Source organism: Panthera tigris, chromosome A1, assembly GCF_018350195.1.
Source record: "Panthera tigris isolate Pti1 chromosome A1, P.tigris_Pti1_mat1.1, whole genome shotgun sequence".
In the NCBI taxonomy this organism is placed as follows: domain Eukaryota; kingdom Metazoa; phylum Chordata; class Mammalia; order Carnivora; family Felidae; genus Panthera; species Panthera tigris.
Window position 1 is genome coordinate 144,101,352 of NC_056660.1, and position 20,345 is coordinate 144,121,696.

At 38.6% G+C, this 20,345-nt stretch overlaps 1 protein-coding gene and 1 long non-coding RNA gene across 3 annotated transcripts in view; one reads left to right on the forward strand and one right to left on the reverse strand.

Annotated features, from left to right (window-relative positions):
- The window catches only part of CKMT2 (creatine kinase, mitochondrial 2), a 36,685-nt gene extending 20,092 nt beyond the window's left edge, over positions 1 to 16,593 (forward strand). The window contains exons 4-10 of the mRNA XM_007079794.2: positions 406 to 501; positions 894 to 1,115; positions 3,223 to 3,308; positions 4,179 to 4,302; positions 4,991 to 5,125; positions 6,264 to 6,389; positions 16,332 to 16,593. Of these exons, the coding sequence (XP_007079856.2) occupies positions 406 to 501; positions 894 to 1,115; positions 3,223 to 3,308; positions 4,179 to 4,302; positions 4,991 to 5,125; positions 6,264 to 6,389; positions 16,332 to 16,451 (909 nt within the window). The 3' untranslated portion in view covers positions 16,452 to 16,593. The remainder of the gene's footprint in view (positions 1 to 405; positions 502 to 893; positions 1,116 to 3,222; positions 3,309 to 4,178; positions 4,303 to 4,990; positions 5,126 to 6,263; positions 6,390 to 16,331) is intronic.
- LOC102950454 overlaps positions 5,117 to 20,345 on the reverse strand; it is a 36,920-nt gene continuing 21,691 nt past the window's right edge. Inside the window, exons 3-4 of one of the 2 annotated variants that reach the window (XR_006218732.1) lie at positions 5,965 to 6,071; positions 5,117 to 5,239 (exon numbers count right to left, since the gene is read on the reverse strand). This is a non-coding gene — a long non-coding RNA (uncharacterized LOC102950454). The remainder of the gene's footprint in view (positions 5,240 to 5,964; positions 6,072 to 20,345) is intronic. The other variant, XR_444727.3, reaches the window with a different exon arrangement.

Here is a 20,345-nt window from a genome sequence, read left to right on the forward strand (position 1 = left end):
TTTTCCCTGACTGTTGCTTGTAGTGCAGCTAGCTTTCCATGAATTTATTATGTTGCTTACACTCTAGAAACTGATCATCCCTTTGGACCACAAAACTGCTTGTGTCAGCTTCTTTGATCTCACAGAGGCAAGAACTTGAGGAAAACCCTCAAATTTTAAACACAAGATTTTCTTGCTTAGTCTCATGGCAGTGAGTTTGGCAGAATCACTGGGAGGTGGTATAAGCCTATTATTATTATTGATAACCATCAATCCACTCACGCCCATTTCCTGCATGGTAGCCCTGAGAATTACAGAGGAGGGCATCAACTTTGGCCCTGAAGGTAGAAAGGGGTAAATGAAAGGAATGACCTTGCAATAGATGAACAAATTAAAGAGGAAACAGGTGCATCTTCCCTCCTGCAGGTGTTTGCTGACCTTTTTGATCCTGTCATCAAACTAAGGCACAATGGCTATGACCCCAGGGTGATGAAGCACCCCACAGATCTGGATGCATCCAAGGTAGGTTGCAGCCCCCTGTGTACTTTGCCGGGAAGCTGGCCTGCCAGAGCCTGAAGTGAGGAGCACCTGACAGGAGGGTGGTGTTGATCACTGAGAATTGTAAGCCTTTCCTAAAGGGTTTTTTTGTTTTGTTTTGTTTTGTTTTGTTTTGTTTTGTTTTAAATCCCAAAGCTAGTGCGGTAAAGGATTCCAGATGGCATTGCATAAAGTAGCTCTGCCCCTTGTGTATAAGGCTCCGCCCCCATAATTCCAAAATGTGCTCAGCATGTCCTGCACCGTGCCTGAGGGCCCCCTGTAGGGGACCCTGAAGGTCAGAGGGTTGGAACCCACAGTGGTTGTGGCAGGATGGTAGTCCGCAGCTGGCCGTGGTAACCCTGCGCTCTGCTTGGCAGATCACACAGGGGCAGTTTGATGAGCGCTACGTGCTGTCATCTCGGGTGCGTACAGGCCGCAGCATCCGCGGGCTGAGTCTGCCACCTGCCTGCACCCGGGCTGAGCGGAGGGAGGTAGAGAATGTGGCCATCACAGCCCTGGAGGGCCTCAAAGGGGACCTGGCAGGCCGCTACTACAAGCTGTCTGAGATGACGGAGCAGGACCAGCAACGGCTCATAGACGTGAGTGGCCCTTGAACCACCTGGCCCTGCCTGGGGTGGGGATGCGCCCTGAGCTCTAGTTGGTACAGTGAGGCCTCACAGGAAGCCAGCTGGGACTTCATCTTGTTTAGTATAAGGAAGGAAGAGGAGGCCTTAAAACTGGAGATCAAGGGGCCCCTGGGTGGCTCAGTGGGTCGAGCATCTGACTTCTGCTTAGGTCATGATCTCATGGTTCATGGGCTCAAGCCTTGAGCTGGGCTTTGTGCTGACAGCTCAGAGCCTGGAGGCTGCTTCAGGTTCTGTGTCTCCCTCTCTCTCTGCCCCTCCCCTGTACCCGCTTTGTCTCTCTCCCCCAAAAATAAACAAACATTAAAAAAAATAAAAAATAAACTGGAGACCAAGCCACAAAAGTAGTCTGTGGTTACAATCTGCAGAGAAAACTCCAATAAGGAATTGGTGGGTTGGGGAGCCATGGGTGGGGGTTAATAGAGGATCGCCTTGCTTGTTGATAAATAGGAACAATTAAGTGTGGAAATCCTGTGTGTACCTGGAGGATGGTCTCCATTGACACACCCAAATAAAGTCCTGGAAAGTAAGAAAATCTGGAAAGGAAATTAGCCCTGACTCCCATTGGAGCCAGCTCTGAGATTCCTGCCGCCTCCATGAGTCCTCTAAAGCTTCACTCTAACACTGGGGAAGACAAAACCCAAGTCCTTATTTTCCCTTATTTTTTTTTAGCACAGCTGAAAAAGGATGGCAATTTCAAAAGTAACTTTTTTTAAAGTCTATTTATTGAGTGAGTGCGGCGGGGGGAACATGAGCCAGGGAGGTGCAGAGAGAGGGAGAGAGAGAGAATCCCAAGGGGACAGTGCAGAGCCTGATGCAGGGTTCAATCCCATGAATCATGAGATGATGACCTGAGCCAAAATCAAGAGTCAGACACTCAACTAGACCGAGCCATCCAGGTGCCCTTCAAGAGTAACTTTTAATTAAACTCTAAGGAAAAGCAGAAACCAGTATCTGCCATTTCAGGACATGCAATGCCACAAAATAAGTCCCACCGCCAAACCAGATGAACTAGCGTGCTTGTCTCTACAGACCACAGTCTCTTGGTCTCTGTAGCCATCAGGCCAACCCTCTGCTTGCTCTGTTAAGACAAGCCCAACTCTGCCTCAAGTAGCCACTTGAGGTTTCCAGCATCAGGTCACCAAGCCTGTTCTAATGTCTCCTACCCCTTTCACTCACAGATTATAAAGGGATTTCCCTCTCCATATTGTCTTTATTTCTTACTTCAATGTAATCATATTTGAATATTCATGTTCTTACTGTATACACACTAAGAAAAATGCCAGTCTCTTGACACTGATTTTGATATGAAGAGTAGTATACTGTTGTTAAAGGCACAAACTTGGAAGTCCTACAGGTCAAGTTTGAATCTAGGCTCTGTCACTTCCTAGCTGCCTAATAGTAGGTAGGTTGTTTTTTTACTCTGAATCAGTTTTCCTCACTCATAAAATGATTATACTTGCCTCATAGTGTTGTGAGGATTGAAGAAAATTAAAAGCGTATTAATTAATATGCAAGCACAGACTTGCACATAGTGACCACTAAATCAATGATACCTATTTTTATTTACAAATTATTTTACATCTCTAATACTTTGTAGTAGAAGGAATGACAATAAAAGAACCAGGAATGCCAGACACATAGAGAGAATGGTGGCTGTGGGTAACAGACTTTTCAAGATAGTGTCCCTCACTCATGGCCTACTCTGTCAGGGCATAGCATTGGTGCTGGTGGGTAAACATAATCTATAGTGATTAAGTATTTCTGTCTGGGCTAAGCTAACGGTTTTCGGCCTTAGCTGTACACTAGAACCATCTGACGAGCTTTTAAAAATCCCACTGTTCAGGCCGCACCCCATAACAATTAAGACAGTCTCTGGGGGAGGGCAGGAACTGGGTATTAGTATTTTTTACAAAGCACCCAGATTATTCCAGTGGACAGCCAAGCCTGAGAACCACTGCCTGACAGACCTCAACCAAGTTGAAATTTGGCCGCGTAGCACTTGTCCTTGTGTCTGATCTCATCCATTTCTCCTTTCTGCTTTGTCCCTTTTGGCCTGCAGGACCACTTTCTATTTGATAAGCCAGTATCCCCTTTATTAACATGTGCTGGGATGGCCCGTGACTGGCCAGATGCCAGGGGAATCTGGTATGGACATAGCATTTTCACATTTGCAATGTGTGCAGAGGACTTCCTTCAGATCACCTGCTTGTCCTAACCTGCAGTTGACAGCATGCCTGGCTTGAGCTAAATGAAGAGAGTCTTTAGAAATTGTGTCTCTGTATAATACCAAAGTATTGTAATGTTTCTAACATGTGTAAGAATGTATGCTGGTTTATATGAATTATGCATGAGAAAAAGACTATTTTTAAGAAAAATTAGCTTCCTATTATTTGACCTCACAGAGAATCTGTTTCATGACATTAAAACAAAAGAGCAGAAAATGAAATATATTGAGGATTTAAGCAAAACTCTACAAGGAAGAATGGATATCGAGTATACACGTATTTTATCTTGGCCAACAGTCCTCAGTCCACTTTGATTCCTGTACTTTGGTAGGTTGTTATGATACTACCCAAAGGAGCGAAGTGTTCATGAGCACTTGCTCAGTGTGTGGGGACAGTAAGAATCTATGCAGCAAACATATGTGAAATCTTCTATACCCCAAACATCTTGGGCTGTAGATAAAAAAAAAAAAAATTAAGCAGCACAAGATTTTGGTTGAACTTATTAGGAGAATTAGTGTCAAAACCAAACGTTATTCATATTTGAATTATTGTCATCCATTATAATCTTGTTGGGCAAAAATATATCTTTAAGGGTTAGAGTTGGTCTTATTCTTCATTATGTCAAGGTAACATCATTTTGTATTACTTGTTCAGGCACAGTGGAAGAATTAGGGCCTTCTAGGAAATGAGGAAGGTGAAATGAAGCAATCAAGCTACAGAAGTAAAGGGAATTTTCATGTGTTGAAACAAATGTAGTTAATGTGCAACACCATATTTCTCTCTTCATTAGGCATAATTATGACAAGACATTTCTCATCTGGATTAATGAGGAAGACCATACCAGGGTAATCTCTATGGAAAAAGGAGGCAATATGAAAAGAGTATTTGAACGATTCTGTCGTGGACTAAAAGAAGTAAGACGTTATCAGAGATTTCTGAATATTCATTAAAATAAAATCACATTTTCATTCTTGAAAGAAGACACTATGATGAATTCCAAAATGGGGCTAATATTTTCTAGGAATTATGGCACTCTTTGGGGGTAGGATTACCGGCTAGTGCTTCAAAAAATAGGTGACTGTTTTTTTGTTACTAGTAAGTTCCTATGCTTCCCTCCCCAGTCCAGCATGTTTTAGGGAAAAGTCTGTGGATCTTAATTATTTTCCAATTTCTTTAACAGTGTTCTTGTCTATTCTAAGCATAGAGACAGTATAGGATGTAACTATGTTCATAAGTAAACTGACCACAACCTTACCTGCTGAGAAATCCTATATTCTCCTATTCTCACATGAAAAATAGTAACAGCAACTGACATTTATTGAATATTTAGTTTGTGCTAGATACTGTATTCAATGCTTTACATGGTCATCTAATTTAATTCGATTGGACCATTTTAATATTTTAATATTTTAAATAGTATTTAAATACTATTAATATTTTAATACTATTTTAATAATAGTAATATCATTTTCTATTAAGGAAGTAATACAAATTTACGTAAATTTCATTCATGGCAAACATACAGTACACAAGTCTCTTCCTGGTGTTTGGGATGTAGTGAGTAGATGGATATTTAAGAGTTCCATTTGTTCATTGTTGTAGGTAGAACGCCTAATCCAAGAGCGAGGCTGGGAATTCATGTGGAATGAGCGACTAGGCTACATCCTGACCTGCCCTTCAAACCTTGGCACAGGATTACGGGCTGGTGTCCATGTTAGGATCCCCAAGCTCAGCAAGGTAATGTCATGTAGCCAATAGCCCTGTTGTGTTCCGTCAGGATAAGCTCAGGCATGCCTTCTTTGTGGAGGAAGAAATGGTCACTGATCATTCCTTAACCGTTACTTTCTGCACCTACAATAGAAAATAACAACAAAAGGTTAAGTTTACTTCAAAAGACGCTTGTATCAGTTAGGACCAAAGGTTAAATGCTGTAAGAAAGAGATGTGGCTTCAAGAACACAGAGTTTAAATTCTCCTTCATGTTACAAGTCAGGATGGGCAGGCAGGCTGCTCTGCCCAGCCCCTTGGAGTTCCTTCCATCTCTGTCTCTCCTGGTATAGGGGTTTTCACACTTGACCCTGCAGACTCAAGGCTGGAGACTTGTAAAAACAGATAGCTTGGCTCACATGCAATATTTGCATTTTTAATAAGTTTCCAGGTGATGCTATGCTGCTGGTCAGGGAACGGTACCTTGAGGACCACTGTCTTAGTGTCCCCTTTGCATGGTCACAGTCAGGCTCATGTTCCAGCTTGTGCAAAGGGGAGAGAGGATGTGTGTCCATGTAAAGATTTAAAGTCTAGGCCTAGAAGTGTGCACATCACTTGTGTTCATTCCGCTAGTAAGAACTTAGCTAGTGGTTATTTCCTCAGCTCCATGTGTGTATTAGTAAGAAAAAGGATTCTGGTAGGCAAATACTACTAGCAAAACACATACTTTAAAACAATTTAAGAAAATGAGCTTCATACCAAAAACAGAATGAAAATTATTCCAGTGTTAAGAAAGTTATTTGATGTGATTTAACTTCATGATTTTAATTATACAGTGAAAACTATTATACAGATGAATAATCAACTCACCAAAGCTGGCATCCAAATGTCAGAAGTGATACAGAAGTTAGTAACAGCTCTGCTACCTTCTGCGTGACTTTGATTAAGTTAATTCCTTTGAGCCTTGGTTTCCTCATCTGTGAAATGAGAATTAAAGCAATACCTACTTCATGGTATAAAGGTTTTAGCATAGTGGCCTGGCACATAGTAAGTATGAGCTTAATAAATACTGTTACTGTCTCTTACAGTACATCTTTTCTAAATGAATGTGCCAATGCTGGTGAATCTGTTGTGCTTCTTATGACACTCAGTATTGTCCCCTGTCCCAGGATCCACGCTTTTCCAAGATCCTGGAAAACCTAAGGCTCCAGAAACGTGGCACAGGTGGTGTGGACACGGCAGCAGTGGCAGATGTTTATGATATTTCCAACATAGATCGAATTGGTCGATCAGAGGTAACTAACATCTCTCTCACTTTCCAAACACAAGCTAAAAGTATTAGCCCAAGAGAAAAAGGGAATAGAGAAGCAGCCTAAAGAGCCTCGCCTTATTCACTAAAGGGCCTTGTCCTGAGTCCTGTTAGTGTTTCATTCCATAGTACCATTCCTACATGGGAAGTAACTGCATAAAGGTAAGCACAGCATAAGCTGAGAATGTATAGGCGAGTAAAGGAGTTCACGGTGGGACTGTTGTCAGTCCCTCACCCGAGAGGTATTCCAGCAATCTTTCAGCATTAGGAGCTCAGTTATGCAAAAGGATGGTGGTATTTTACCACTGTCATATCACGGAACATGTATGCTCTCTGAGGGTGGTAAAATAGTGGAATTTTCTTTTGATTCTGAACTTACTTTGGTGAAGGCCACATGCTGCATTTTTATATCCTTGATAGTTTCTAAAATTTTATTTTTGGGGGCTAAAGATGGCAAATAATGTATACACTAGGTACATACAAGATTGTGCTCATAAAGTAAGATTCTGTGTATACATAGGATGAACAGCATTCATAAACTGTAGGTAGGCCGGGAGTGATACAGGAGACGAAGCATAAAGAACACACTTAGATAACATGCAGCTAAATCCTGATCCCCGTAAGTCATACCAATTTATCTGGATATAGTCCTATTGAACGTATTATGCCCATTATTAATTTAAAAGTCTCTTCCTCTTATAACATACAAATCTTAATAACTTATTGGCTGGTTATTAAATCTTTGCATTATTGATGCTCTTTCTTCTTCCTTGCCAGCTTTCAAATATTTCATTGCCTATTGGTATCCCTACCAAAAAACTGAGAAAAGGGAAGGAGGAAACACTCAAAACAAATCACCTTATGTGCTCCCACTCTGGTAAAGTACTTGAGGAAGAAGGAGCTATAAATAAATACAGCTTCTGAAATTTACTGAATAATGTATAGTGTAGTGAATAAAGAAGATCTGGAGCCTAGGCCTATCTGCTTCTAATATTAACTAGATTTTTATTACTGGAAAGCAAGGCAGTCACCACCTAGAAACATTTTTTTAAGTCTGTAAGTTAATAGGTGACCATTATAAAAGCTAGAAAAATGCCAAAAACATTTTAAAATAACACTACTTATTTAACTTAACACTAAGAAAACCATTGTGAACATTATTCTGTATTGTCTTCCATTTTTTAAATGATGGTTTTATGTAAAATTTATTTTTTGTATACTTTTATTCATATGAACAAATTTATTCATGAGTTTACAGCTGTTATTTAGGAAAACCGTGATTCTCCTTAATGTATCAGGTAAATCACCTTGCTCCAGATGAGTCTGGACCTCATTTTTCTTTTGCTGCATCCATTGAACTTCACTTTTTTCCTGAGTATTGTGGAATCTGGTCATTTTGGGTTTTTTATTATTATTGAAGTATAGTTAACACACAATGTTGCATTAGTTTCAGGTGTACATCTTATTTGACAACTCCTTGTGCTATGCTATCCTCACCACAAATGTAGATATCATCTGTCAGCATAAAGTGCTATTATAATAACACTATATTCTCTTTCATCCTGTCACTTACTCATTCTATAATTGGAAGCCTATACCTCCCACTTCCCTTCACCCATTTTGCCTCTGGCAACCACTAGTTCTCTGTATTTATGGGCCTATTTCTGGTGTGTGTGTGTGTGTGTGTGTGATTTTAGATTACACATATAAGTAAAATGATATATTTGTCTTCCTCTGATTTTTTCACTTATAATGCCCTCTGGGTCCATCCATATTGTCACAGATGGCAAGATCTCAGTCTTTCTTATGGCTGAGTAATACTCTATTGTATGTATGTGCATATGTATATATACATATATCACATCTTTCTCTGTTCATCTATCAATGGACACTTAGGTTGCCTCCATATCTTGGCTATTGTAAATAATCCTGCAAAAAATGTAGGGGTGGATATAATTTTTCAAATTAGTGTTTTTTGTTTTCTTTGGGTAAATACCAGTAATGGAATTACTGGATCATGTGGTGTTTCTATTTTTTTTAATGATTATTTTTGAGAGAGAAAGAACGCAAGTGGGGGAGAGGTGGGGAGAGAGAGAGAGAGACAGACAGACAGACAGACAGGGTCTGAAGCAGGCCCTGCACTGTCAGTGCAAAGCCTGACAGCGGCTTGAACCCATGAACTGTGAGATCATCACCTGAGCTGAAGTCAGATGCTCAACCGAGGTGCCCCTGGTGTTTTTTTTCTCTTCTTTTCTTTTTTTAAATGTTTATTTTTGAGACAGAGAGAGACAGAGCATGAACGGGGGAGGAGCAGAGAGAGAGAGGGAGACACAGAATCCGAAGCAGGCTCCAGGCTCTGAGCTGTCAGCACAGAGCCTGACGCGGGGCTCGAACTCAAGGACCATGAGATCGTGACCTGAGCCGAAGTCGGATGCTTAACCCACTGAGCCACCCAGGCGCCCCGTCTTCTTTTCTTTTTCCTTCCTTCCTTCCTTCCTTCCTTCCTTCCTTCCTTCCCTCCCTCCTTCCTTCCTTCCCTTTCTTTTGTGTGTGTGTGTTTCCATTTTTAATGTTATAAGGAACCTCCAAACTATTTTCTACAGTGGCTGCACCAGTTTACAGTGCCACCAACAGTGCATGAGGGCTTCTTTTCCTCTGAAATCCTCAACAACATTTGTCATTTCTTGTCTTCATGATGCTGGCTATTCTGACAGATATACCGTATGATTGTGTCGTTTTGGTTTCCATTTGCATGTCCCTGCTACTTGTGATGTGGAGCATCTTTTCATGTGTCTGGGTGCCACCTGTATGTCATGCTGGGGAAAATGTCTATTCAGGTGCTCTGCCCATCTTTTAATCTGATTTGTTGTTTCATTATTTTAGCATAGTCTCAGAAGTTTGTTACTGCTTTTGTTTTATCTGCCAGAGGAGACCTATCCATGGATCTATTGCTGAGGCCAGTGTCCAAGGATTTATTGCTTAGGTTTTCTCTTAGGAGTTTTATGTTTCCATCCGTCACATTTGGGTCTTTAATCCATCTTGAGTTTATCTTTGCATATGGTGTAATAAAGTGGTACAGTTTCATTCTTTTGCATCCAGCAAATTTCTCCAGCACCCTTTATTGACGATCTTTCCCCGTTGTATACTCTTGTCTCCTTTGTCTTTAGATTTACTGTAGTAAATCTAGTAGTTATATATAAAATTTATTGTTAAATTGGTTTCCATACAATACCCAGTGTTCATCCCAACAGGTGCCCTCCTCAATGCCCATCACCCACTTTCCCTTCTCCCCCACTCCCCATCAACCCTCAGTTCTCAGTTTTTAAGAGTCTCTTACGGTTTGCCTCCTTCCCTCTCTGTAACTTTTTTTTTCCCCCTGCCTCTCCCCCATGGTCTTCTGTTGAGTTTTTCAGGATCCACATATGAGTGAAAACATATGGTATCTGTGTTTCTCTGCCTGACTTATTTCACTTAGCATAATACTCTCCAGGTCCATCCATGTTGCTGCAAATGGCCAGATTTCATTCTTCTCACTGCCAAGTACTATTTCATTGTATATATAAACCACATCTTTATCCATTCATCAGTTGATGGACATTTAGGCTCTTTCCATAATTTGGCTATTGTTGAGAGTGCTGCTGTAAACATTGGGGTACAAGTGCCCCTATGCATCAGCACTCCTGTATCCCTTGGGTAAATTCCTAGAAGTGCTATTGCTGGGTCATAGGGTAGATCTATTTTTAATTTTTTGAGGAACCTCCACACTGTTTTCCAGAGCAGCTGCACCAGTTTGCATTCCCATCAACAGTGCAAGAGGGTTCCCATTTTTCCACATCCTCTTCATTTCTGAGCACTTTGGTCTTGTTCCATGAATCTATGTGTCTCTTTTTATGCTGGCACCATACTGTTATGATGACTATAGCTTTGCAGTACATCTTGAAATTTGCAATTGTGATACCTGCAGCTTTGTTCTTCTCTCTCAAGGCTGCCTTGGCTGTTCAAGGTCTTTTTTGCCCTCATGGAAACTTGTAGATTATTTATTCTCATTTAGTGGGAAATTCTAGTGGGGCTTTGGTAGGGATTCCATTGATCTATATACAGTGTGATTTGGGCAGTATGGAAATTCCAATGATACTCATTCTTCCAGTCCATGTGCATGGCATACCTTTCCTTTTGTGTAATCTTCAAATTTCATCAGTGTCTTCTAGTTTGCAGAGGATAGGTCTTTCACCTCCTTGGTTAGATTTATTCCTGATATTATATTCTTTCTGGTGCAATTTTAAGTGGCATTGTTCTCTTAATTTCTTTCTGCTACTTTGTTATTGTATAAAATACAAGATTTCTGTATATTAATATTATATTGGGCAACTTTACTGAATTCACTTAATCTAGTAGTTTTATGATGGAGTTTCTATGGTTTCCTGTGTACAGTACTATGCCATCTGCAAGCAAGTAGTGCCAGCTTTACTTCTTCCTTACCAATTTGGATTTTTTTTTCTTGTCTGATTTCTGTGACTAGGTGCAGTACAGTATTATGTTAAATAAAAGTACTTCAAGTAGGCATCCTTGTCTTTTTCCTGATCTTTGAGGAAGAACTCTGTTTTTTCACCACTGAGTATGAAGAGGATGTTTTTCTGTGGGTTTGTCATATAGGGCCTTTATTATGTTGAGGTCTGTTCTCCCTGAACTCACTTTGGTGAGTTTTTATTGTGAATGGATATGGTATTTTGTTAGATGCTTTGGTTTGCTTAGGGTGTTTATCCTCATTTTATTAATGTGTTATATACCATTATAATGTGTTATATATCAGGTTGACTTATGGATATTTATCCAATCTTGCATCCCTAGAATAAATCCCACTTGATCATGGTGAATCGTCTTTTGAATGTACTGTTGAATGTGGTTTGCTAGTATTTTGTTGAGTATCTTTGCATCTATGTTCATTAGTGATACTGGCCTGTAGGTTTCTTGTAGTGATTTCGTCTGGTTTTGGTGTAAGGGTAATGCTGGCCTCATAGAATGTATTGTGATGGTTTTCTTCCTCTTCTGTTTTTTGGTATAGACTCTTCTTTAAATGTTTGGTAGAGTTTGCCTGTGAACCCATCTGGTCCAGGAATTTTGACAGTTTTTGGTTACCTGCTCAAGTTTGTTACTAGTAATTAGTCTGTTCAAATTTTTTATTTCTTCATGGTTCACTTTTGGAAGATTATATGTTTTTAGGAATTTATCTACTTCTTCAAAGTTATCCAATTTGTTGGCATATAATTTTTCATAGTAGTCTCGTAAAATCCTTTGTATTTCTGTGGTGTCAGTTGTTACTTCTTTTTGATTTCTGATTTTATTTGGATCCTCTATTTTTCTTTGATGATTCTGGCTTATGATTTATCAATTTTTAAATCTTTAAGGAGGTAGTTCTTGGTTTCATTGCTTTTTAAATTTTTTTTCCTTGTTTTTAAGTCTCTTTTTCCTTTATGATTTTCTTCCTTCTACTCACTTTGGGTTTTGTTTGTTGTTCTTCCCTTACATATAAGGTTAGATCATTTACTTGATATTTTTTATATTACTTGAAGTTAGATTTGTATTGCTATAAACTTCCCTCTTTGGGACACAGTGAAAGCAGTCTGAGATTTTTGACCCAGAGTTTTCATTTTCACTTGTATTCATATATTTTTTAATTTCCTCAATTTCTTTGTTGAGAAACATTGGTTGTTTAATAGCATGTTGTTTAACCTGCACTTGTGTTTTTTCTAGTTTTCTTGTAACTGATTTCTAGTTTCATACTGTTGTGGTTTGAAGAGGTGCTTGATAGGATTTCAGTCTTTTTAAATTTACAGAGACTTGTTTCGTGGCCTAACGTGTTATCTATCCTGGAGAATGTTCTATGTGCACTTGAAAAGAATGTGTATTCTGGTTTTGGATGGAATGGGTCCATCTGGTCTGATATATTGTTCAAAGCCACTATTTCCTTATTGATTTTATGCCTGGATGATCTGTCCATGGATCTGAGTGGGGTGTTAAAGTCCCTTATTATTGCATTATCATCAATGTCTACATTTATGTCTGCTAATACTCACTTTATTTAGGAATGGTGATGTTTGGTGCACAAATATTTACAGTTGGTATATCCTGTTGGACTGATCCTTAGAACATTACATAATGTCCTTTGTCTCTAGTCTTTGTTTCAAAGTCTGTTTTATCTGATGGAAGTATCACTGCCTGGTTGTTTTTTTTTTGTTTGTTTTTATTTTTTATTTTTGGCTTCCATTTATATGGAATGTCTTTTTTTTTTTTTTGCCCTTTCACTTTTATTTTGTGTGTGTCTTTAGGTCTGAAGGGAGTCTTGTTTTTTATCCATTCCACCACCTACTGTCCTTTAAGTGGTATAAATGCTCCAATCAAAGTAATTATTGATAGATATGTACTTACTGCCATTTTGTCAACTATTTTCTGGTAGTTTGGTAGTTCTTACCTGTTCCTTTCTTCTTCTCTTGCTCTTTCCTCAAGATTGATGACTTTCTTGTGTGTGTGTGTGTGTGTGTCCATCTATCTCTTACAGGTTTCTGGTTTGTGGTTACCATGAAGTTCCTATGTAACATTCTAAGTACATAGGAGACTATTAAATTGATGGCCACAGAAGTTCGAACACATTCTAAAAGAACTTAATTTATACTGCCCCCTTCGTGTTAATGTAACATAGACATAAAACATTTTATTTTGTGTATCCCCTTAGTTTTTTAAATATATAATTGATTTTGTTACTTTTGTCATAAAACTTTCATACCTGCTTTATAAGTGACTGCTCTACTGCATTTATTCCATGTTTGCTTTAATTCATAACATTTTTTCCTTCCTAATTTTCTTGTAATTATTGCCTTTTACCCTTTAAGAAATCCTTTGAACATTTCTTATAAGGCCAGTTTAGTGGTGATGAAATCCTTTAACTTTTGTTTGGGAAACACTCTCTCTTCAAATCTGAATGATAACCTTGCTGGATAAAGTATTTCTTGTTGGAGATGTTTTCCTGTCATACTTTGAATATATTAATGCCATACTCTTTTGGCCTGCAAAGTTTCTGCTGAAAAATCGGTTGAAAGCCTTATGGGGTTTCCCTTATACATAACAGGTTGTATCTCTGGTTATGCATCATGCATCATGGTTGTGGTATGGACGTCCATCTTAATGGAAACTATCTATGGTTCATCTTAATGGGAACTATGGTTTCTGAACCTGGATGGCTGTTTCATTCCCCAAGCTAAGAAAGTTTTCAGCTATTATTTCTTAAAAATTTTCTGCACCTTTTCTTTCTCTCATCCTTCTGGAACCACTATAATGCAAATGTTTCTTTGCTTGATAATGTTCAAGACATCCTTTAACCTATCCTTATTTTTTAAAATTCTTTTTTTTTTTTTTTTTTTGCTGTTCAGCTCTGGTGCTAATACCCTGTCTTCCAGACTGCTTATCTGTTCTTCTGTATCCTCTAATCTGTTGATTCCACCTAATATATTTTTTATTTATTGCATTCTTCAATTCTGGTTCTTCTTTAGATTTTCTCTTTCTTGAAGTTGAGTTCATCTACGCTCCTCTCCAGTCTAGTGAGCATCTTTATCATTATTTTGAACTCTTGATCAGGTTGATTGGTTATCTGTTTCATTTAGTTCAGTTTTCTGAGGTTTTATCTTGTACTTTTGTTTGGACTATATTCTTCTGTCTCCCAATTTTTTTGACTTTTTATTTCTCTGAATTGGGTGGAACAGCTACTTCTAAATTTGAAAGAATGGTCTTACGTATAGTTTTCCCATATGTAGACTGTGTGTGTGCCTGGTGACTGGATGGCTGCAGCTGTGGCTGGGATGGGCTGGGGCTCCCAAGGCACTCTGTGTTGGGGCTGCCCTGGGGCTCTCCAAGCACAAAGCATACCTTCTATTTTTTTTTGTAGTTATTCAAACACCTCTTTTAAAAACAAAATTTAGTCATATATTTGTTACTGTAACTATTCCATCATGAGCATTTTCTTATAATAAGTATTTAAAAACATTTTTAGTGACAGTAAAGACACTCCATTATCTTTTTAATCTGATTTTTTGATATTTTATTTGACCATATCTATACATAATTCTATAACCATATCTATACATAACTCTAATCACAACTCTGATTATTAGTTAGGATATAATTTTAAGAAAAGAATTCCTAGGTTAAAGATGAAGGGACCTTAAGACCAAAGAAGATTTGTATCAAGATGGAGTCCTCGTGGCAGTCAACAAGAGAATCATCTCATTACAAACCCTCAAAAACACCAAGATAGGTCAATGAGATAAGTAAAAAAAAAAAAAAAAAAATATGTGTTTCAATGACTAGTTTTCTGACTGAATCCTCTTTTGGGGCTCAGTTTCCTTATACATGAAAAGGAGTGGGGAAGGGACTACAGTCAATCCTACCTAAGGTATGTTCAGCTGTAACAATAATCCCTTCCATCCTTGCTGTTCATTCTTGAGTTCTTATCAAGCATTTTAATGCTGTCTGGAATTAAGTAATTGCATACTATCAGAGTTTTCATTTCTTTAAAAAAATTTTTTTTAATGTTTATTTTTGAGACAGAGACAGAGCATGAATGGGGGAGGGGCAGAGAGAGAGGGAGACACAGAAGCAGAAGCAGAAGCAGGCTCCAGGTTCCGAGCTGTCAGCACAGAGCCCGACTCGGGGCTCGAACTCACGGACGTGAGATCATGACCTGAGCCAAAGTCGAAGGCTCAACCAACTGAGCCACCCAGGCGCCCCAGAGTTTGCATTTCTTTAGGAACAGTACAATTGATTAGGTAGAGGATCACAGGAAAAAGAAATTCGTAGGTAGATGTGCTCGAATTTAATAAAAACTAGTATTTGTGAATCAAAGTTCTAACTTTGTTTTAAAGCAGGAATTGATTAGTCGACTAGGTTAAGGATCCAACTTCAGTTCAGGTCATGATCTTACCATTTGCGAGTTTGAGCCCCACATAGGACTTGCTGCTGTCAGCGCAGAGCCTGCTTCCAGTCCTCTGTCTCCCTCTCTGCCCTTCCCCTGCTCACACACACATACACTCTCTCTCAAAACAAAAATTTATAAAAACCAGGAATTTTTAAAAGTTTATCATAATATAACTTACAAACTTTCCTTTAAGAAGCAAACTTATCTTGGGGCACCTGGGTGGCTCAGTCAGTTGAGTGTCTGACTTCGGCTCAGGTCATGATCTCACAGCTCATGAGTTCAAGCCCTGTGTAGGGTTCTGTGCTGACAACTTGGAGCCTGGCCTGCTTCAGATTCTGTGTCTCTCTCTCTCTCTCTCTGCCCCTAATCCACTCGCATTCTGTCTCTGTCTCTCTCAAAAATAAACATTGAAAAAAATTTTTCAAAAAAAGCAAACTTACTTGATACAGTGAAAACATGATTTAATTGCCAAACATTTGATTTTAAACAATTTTTCAGAGAGCTATCCACTGTGTAAATAATATCTGAACTAAGATTACTGAGTGCTCAGCTTAGCTGCAGGTCTTGAGAGATCCAGGTCAAAGAACAAAACAAGGTGTCAGTGTAATTTTACTTTTAGATAAACTCATAGCAGAGACTGATGGGGAAAAAAGGGTTTGAGAGGCACATTAATGGTTTTCATATATTTAAAGAGTTCTCAAATGTAGTAACTCCATCTTTGAAATAATAATAATAAAAAAAAAAGACTGAGTAGCCCTGTAATATCTCTGCTCTTCCATCTCTGGCAATGACCATCAGATATCCCTCCTCTACAACACTTAGTAACAATTTCTTCTTTCTGATTATTTCTCTCAAGTCCATCTAACATGGCACTTTTTATTTGTCCCAGTATTGTTCTTATTAATTAATGCCTTGCATGTGTCTTCTATGCAAATTAATCATTTGTCTTTTTCACTATCAAAGGTTGAGCTTGTTCAGATAGTCATCGATGGAGTCAACTATCTGGTGGATTGTGAAAAGAAGTTGGAGAGAGGCCAAGATATTAAGGTCCCACCGCCTCTGCCTCAGTTTGGCAGAAAGTGAACTTTCTCTTTTCCAAACTGTAAATAATCTGTCTGCTGGTATGACAGACATGAAGATATTTTACTCTGAGAGTTTTTATAGACTTGCAAAAATGTAACACTGTATGTCCTATCTTTACAATAAAACTCTCCTTAATATGTTTAGTTTCCCCGATTTTTTAAAATCCTAAGAAAGGCAAATGCATGAAATTACAAGTAGCAGCAGGCAAAAATGTTTTAAGTCACTGATAAAACATATTTCTTTTTTTTTTAATTTTTTTTTTTAACATTTATTTATTTTTGAGACAGAGAGAGACAGAGCATGAACGGGGGAGGGGCAGAGAGAGAGGGATTCACAGATTCAGAAGCAGGCTCCAGGCTCTGGGCCATCAGCCCAGAGCCTGACGCGGGGCTCGAACTCACGGACTGCAAGATCGTGACCTGAGCTGAAGTCAGACGCTCAACCGACTGAGCCACCCAGGCGCCCCTGATAAAACATATTTCTAAGACCACTTACACACCAAGCTAAAAACCCTCCATTCATCTAGATGCTACAATATCAGCACTGTAACAAAACTTTATGGACAACATTGGTAGATTAATTCCTCATTTCCCAATCATGTTTCTGGCAACTAGAACAAGAAGAAATTCATTTTCTTGAGAGTGTGGAAATAATTATAACTACACAAATGAAGACAAACAGAGGTTACTTAGGGATGGCTACAGAAAAGGAGTCAGCCACGACCACTAAGTTGCTGACAAATTCAAGATAAGCATATAAAAGCATTCTGGTGACAAATATGGGAAAGTTTCAGATATACCCTGATTGGGGTTGTAGGCACTGGAGAAACTGAAGGCAGAATACACGGAAATGGGGTATCCAACAGAACTGGTTTGAAAAGCATATATGGCTTCCTTTGGTTGGTCCTGAGGTGGAAGAAGGGTAAAAATAGTAGGGAAGATTGAGGTCACCAAATCCAAATTGAGGATTATTCCCTAAGCCTGAATGGCCTCATTTCAAATCTTGTTATGCTTTTACATTCATGAAGTGATGTCAGAAACATGAAGTGGCATGACAGAAGAGTTGAGAACTCGGTAGCAAGTTAAGAAATTGTACCACAACATTAAAAATTGTTAACTTCAATGACAGGAATGAGATCAAATTCTACATTCTGTAGGTGACACTGCAGATGCTAGAGTAAAAAAACAATGTGCTCATGCTAGTGCTTACAAGCACCACATTAATTTATGAATGGCAAATTGGTATGTGGTAAAAATTTAGACAAGGAAACTGGACCCAATATAATTGAGGATATTATGTTAAGTACCCTGAATGGGATGGGGTAGAGGGCTGTTCTGCCAACCAAGGCCTGTAGACAGATAAGAGATCAGAACTTCACGTAGTACTGAGCATTCTAGGGACAGAAAGATAAAGGGAAGAGAACACAGGTATCCTGGCCAAGCATGTTGACTCTATAGCCAGACTGACTAGGCCTAAGTCCCAACTTTCCCACCATATGACATCAAATGATTTAGTTTCCATGTTCCTCAGTTTCCTTTGTATAAAATGAGCACAATGGTTATGAACACCTCATAGAGCTGCTGGGAGCAGAACAGTGATCATTGGGAAGTGCATTTAGAAGTGCTCATCACATTGCATGTACAATGTAAGGGGTTTGTAGAAGAAGGCGTAATAACTTAAGAACCAATATTGTATTATTATGATAACTGATCTCTGAATATCCCTTAAACCGTCCTTTGGGCAAACCAACAGACATCAACATCCCTCTTCTGAAAGGACTTACATGAAAATAGGTAGATGAAGGCAAATACATATAGCTAAAGAGAAACATAAGCATACAGGAGTTGAAGAGACCCAACAACAGGGGCATATGCCAACATTATTCCTTTTCTTGCTTTTTTTTTTTTTTTTTTGGACTAAGAGCTGAAAAGCAAGCACTGGCATAAAAATATAGGGATACTGATATAAAAAGGAAGCAACCTTGTGATCTAAACCTACACCACAACATTTACAGAAGAGTTAATACCTATTCTTCTCAAACTATTCCCAAAACCCAAAGAGGAAGGAAAAGTGAAATTCATTCCACAACATCAGCATTAGCCTGATACCAACACCAAAGACACAAAGAAGATAGAAAAACCACAGGCCAACATCCATGATGAATACAGGCAAAATTCCCTGGACAAACATGAGCAAATTAAATTCAACAATACATGAAAAGGATCATTCATCATGATCAAGTGGGATTTATTTCTGGGATGCACAGTGATTCAATATCCACAAATCAATGAGATATACCACATTAATAAGAGGAAGGATAAAAACCATATAATCATCTCAATAGATGTGGAAGAAGCATCTGACAAAATATACTATCCATTCATGATACAAATTCTCACCAGAGTGGGTTCAGGAGAAACAGACATCAATATAATAAAGGCCTTATATGAACAACTCACAGCTAACTGCATACTACTTAATAGGTGAAAAATGGAAAGTTTTTCCTCTAAGATTAGGAACACGATGAGCATGTCCACTCACTACTTTTATTCACCAGAGTACTGGACATCCTAGCCACAGCAGTCAGACAAGGAAAGAAATAAAAGGCATCTAAAGTGGTAATGAACAGGTAAAACTGTCACTACTTGCAGATGATATGATACTATACATACAAAACCCAAAAGTTCCCATCAAAAAAAAAAAAAAACAGGAAGAAAGTATCAGAATATGTGAAATCAGTAAAGTTGCAGAATACAAAATTAATATACAGAAATCAGTTGCATTTCTACACACCAATAATGAAATAGCAGAGAGAGAAATTAAGAACGATCCCTTTTACAATTGCACCCAAAAAGAACACACACCGGAATAAATTTAACCAAGGAGGTGAAAGATCTATACTCTGAGAACTGGAAGATACTAAGCAAAGAAATTTGAAGATTACACAAATGGAAAGATATAACATGCTCATGAATTGGAAGAATGAATATCATTGGAATGTATGTGCTGCTCAAACAACCTACAGATTCAATGCAATACCTATCAAAACACTACTAGTATTTTCCACCAAACTAGAATGAATAATCTCCAAATTTCCACGAAGCCAACAAAGACCTTGAACATCCAAGGCAGCCGTGAGAGAGAAAAACAAAGCTGGAGGTATCACAGTTGCAGATTTCAAGATGTACTGCAAGGCTATAATCATCATAACACTATGATGCCAGGAGAAAAAGAGACACATAGGTCCATGGAACAAGACAGAATGCTCAGAAATGAATCCATGATCCTGTGATCAGTAAATGTACAGGCAAAGGAGACAAGAGTATATAATGGGGGAAAGACAGTCAATAAATAGTGCTGGGAAAATTGGACTGCTAGATGCAAAAGAATGAAACTGTACCACTTTATTATGCCATATGCAAAAATAAACTCAAGATGGGTTAAAGACCCAAATGTGAGGCATGGAACCATAAAACTCCTAAGAGAAAATCTAGGCAGTAAATCCTTGGACATTGGCCTCAGCAGTAGATCTATGGATAGGTCTCCTCAGGCAAGTAAAACAAAAGCAGTAATAAGCCATTGGGACCACCACAAAATAACAAGCTTTTACAGAGTAAAGGAAACCACCAATAGAACAAAAAGACAACCTACCAAATGGGAGAGAATATGTACAAGTGGTATTTCCAATAAGGGGTTCATTTCCAAAATAGCAAAATACTCACACAATTAAAGAAACAACAAATCATCACATGAAAAGATGGGCAGAGCACCTGAATAGATATTTTGTCCCAAGAAGACATACAAATGGCCAGATACATGAAAATATGCTCCACATCACTATCATCAAGGAAATGCAAACCAAAATCATAATGAGATAGCACCTCATACCTGTCA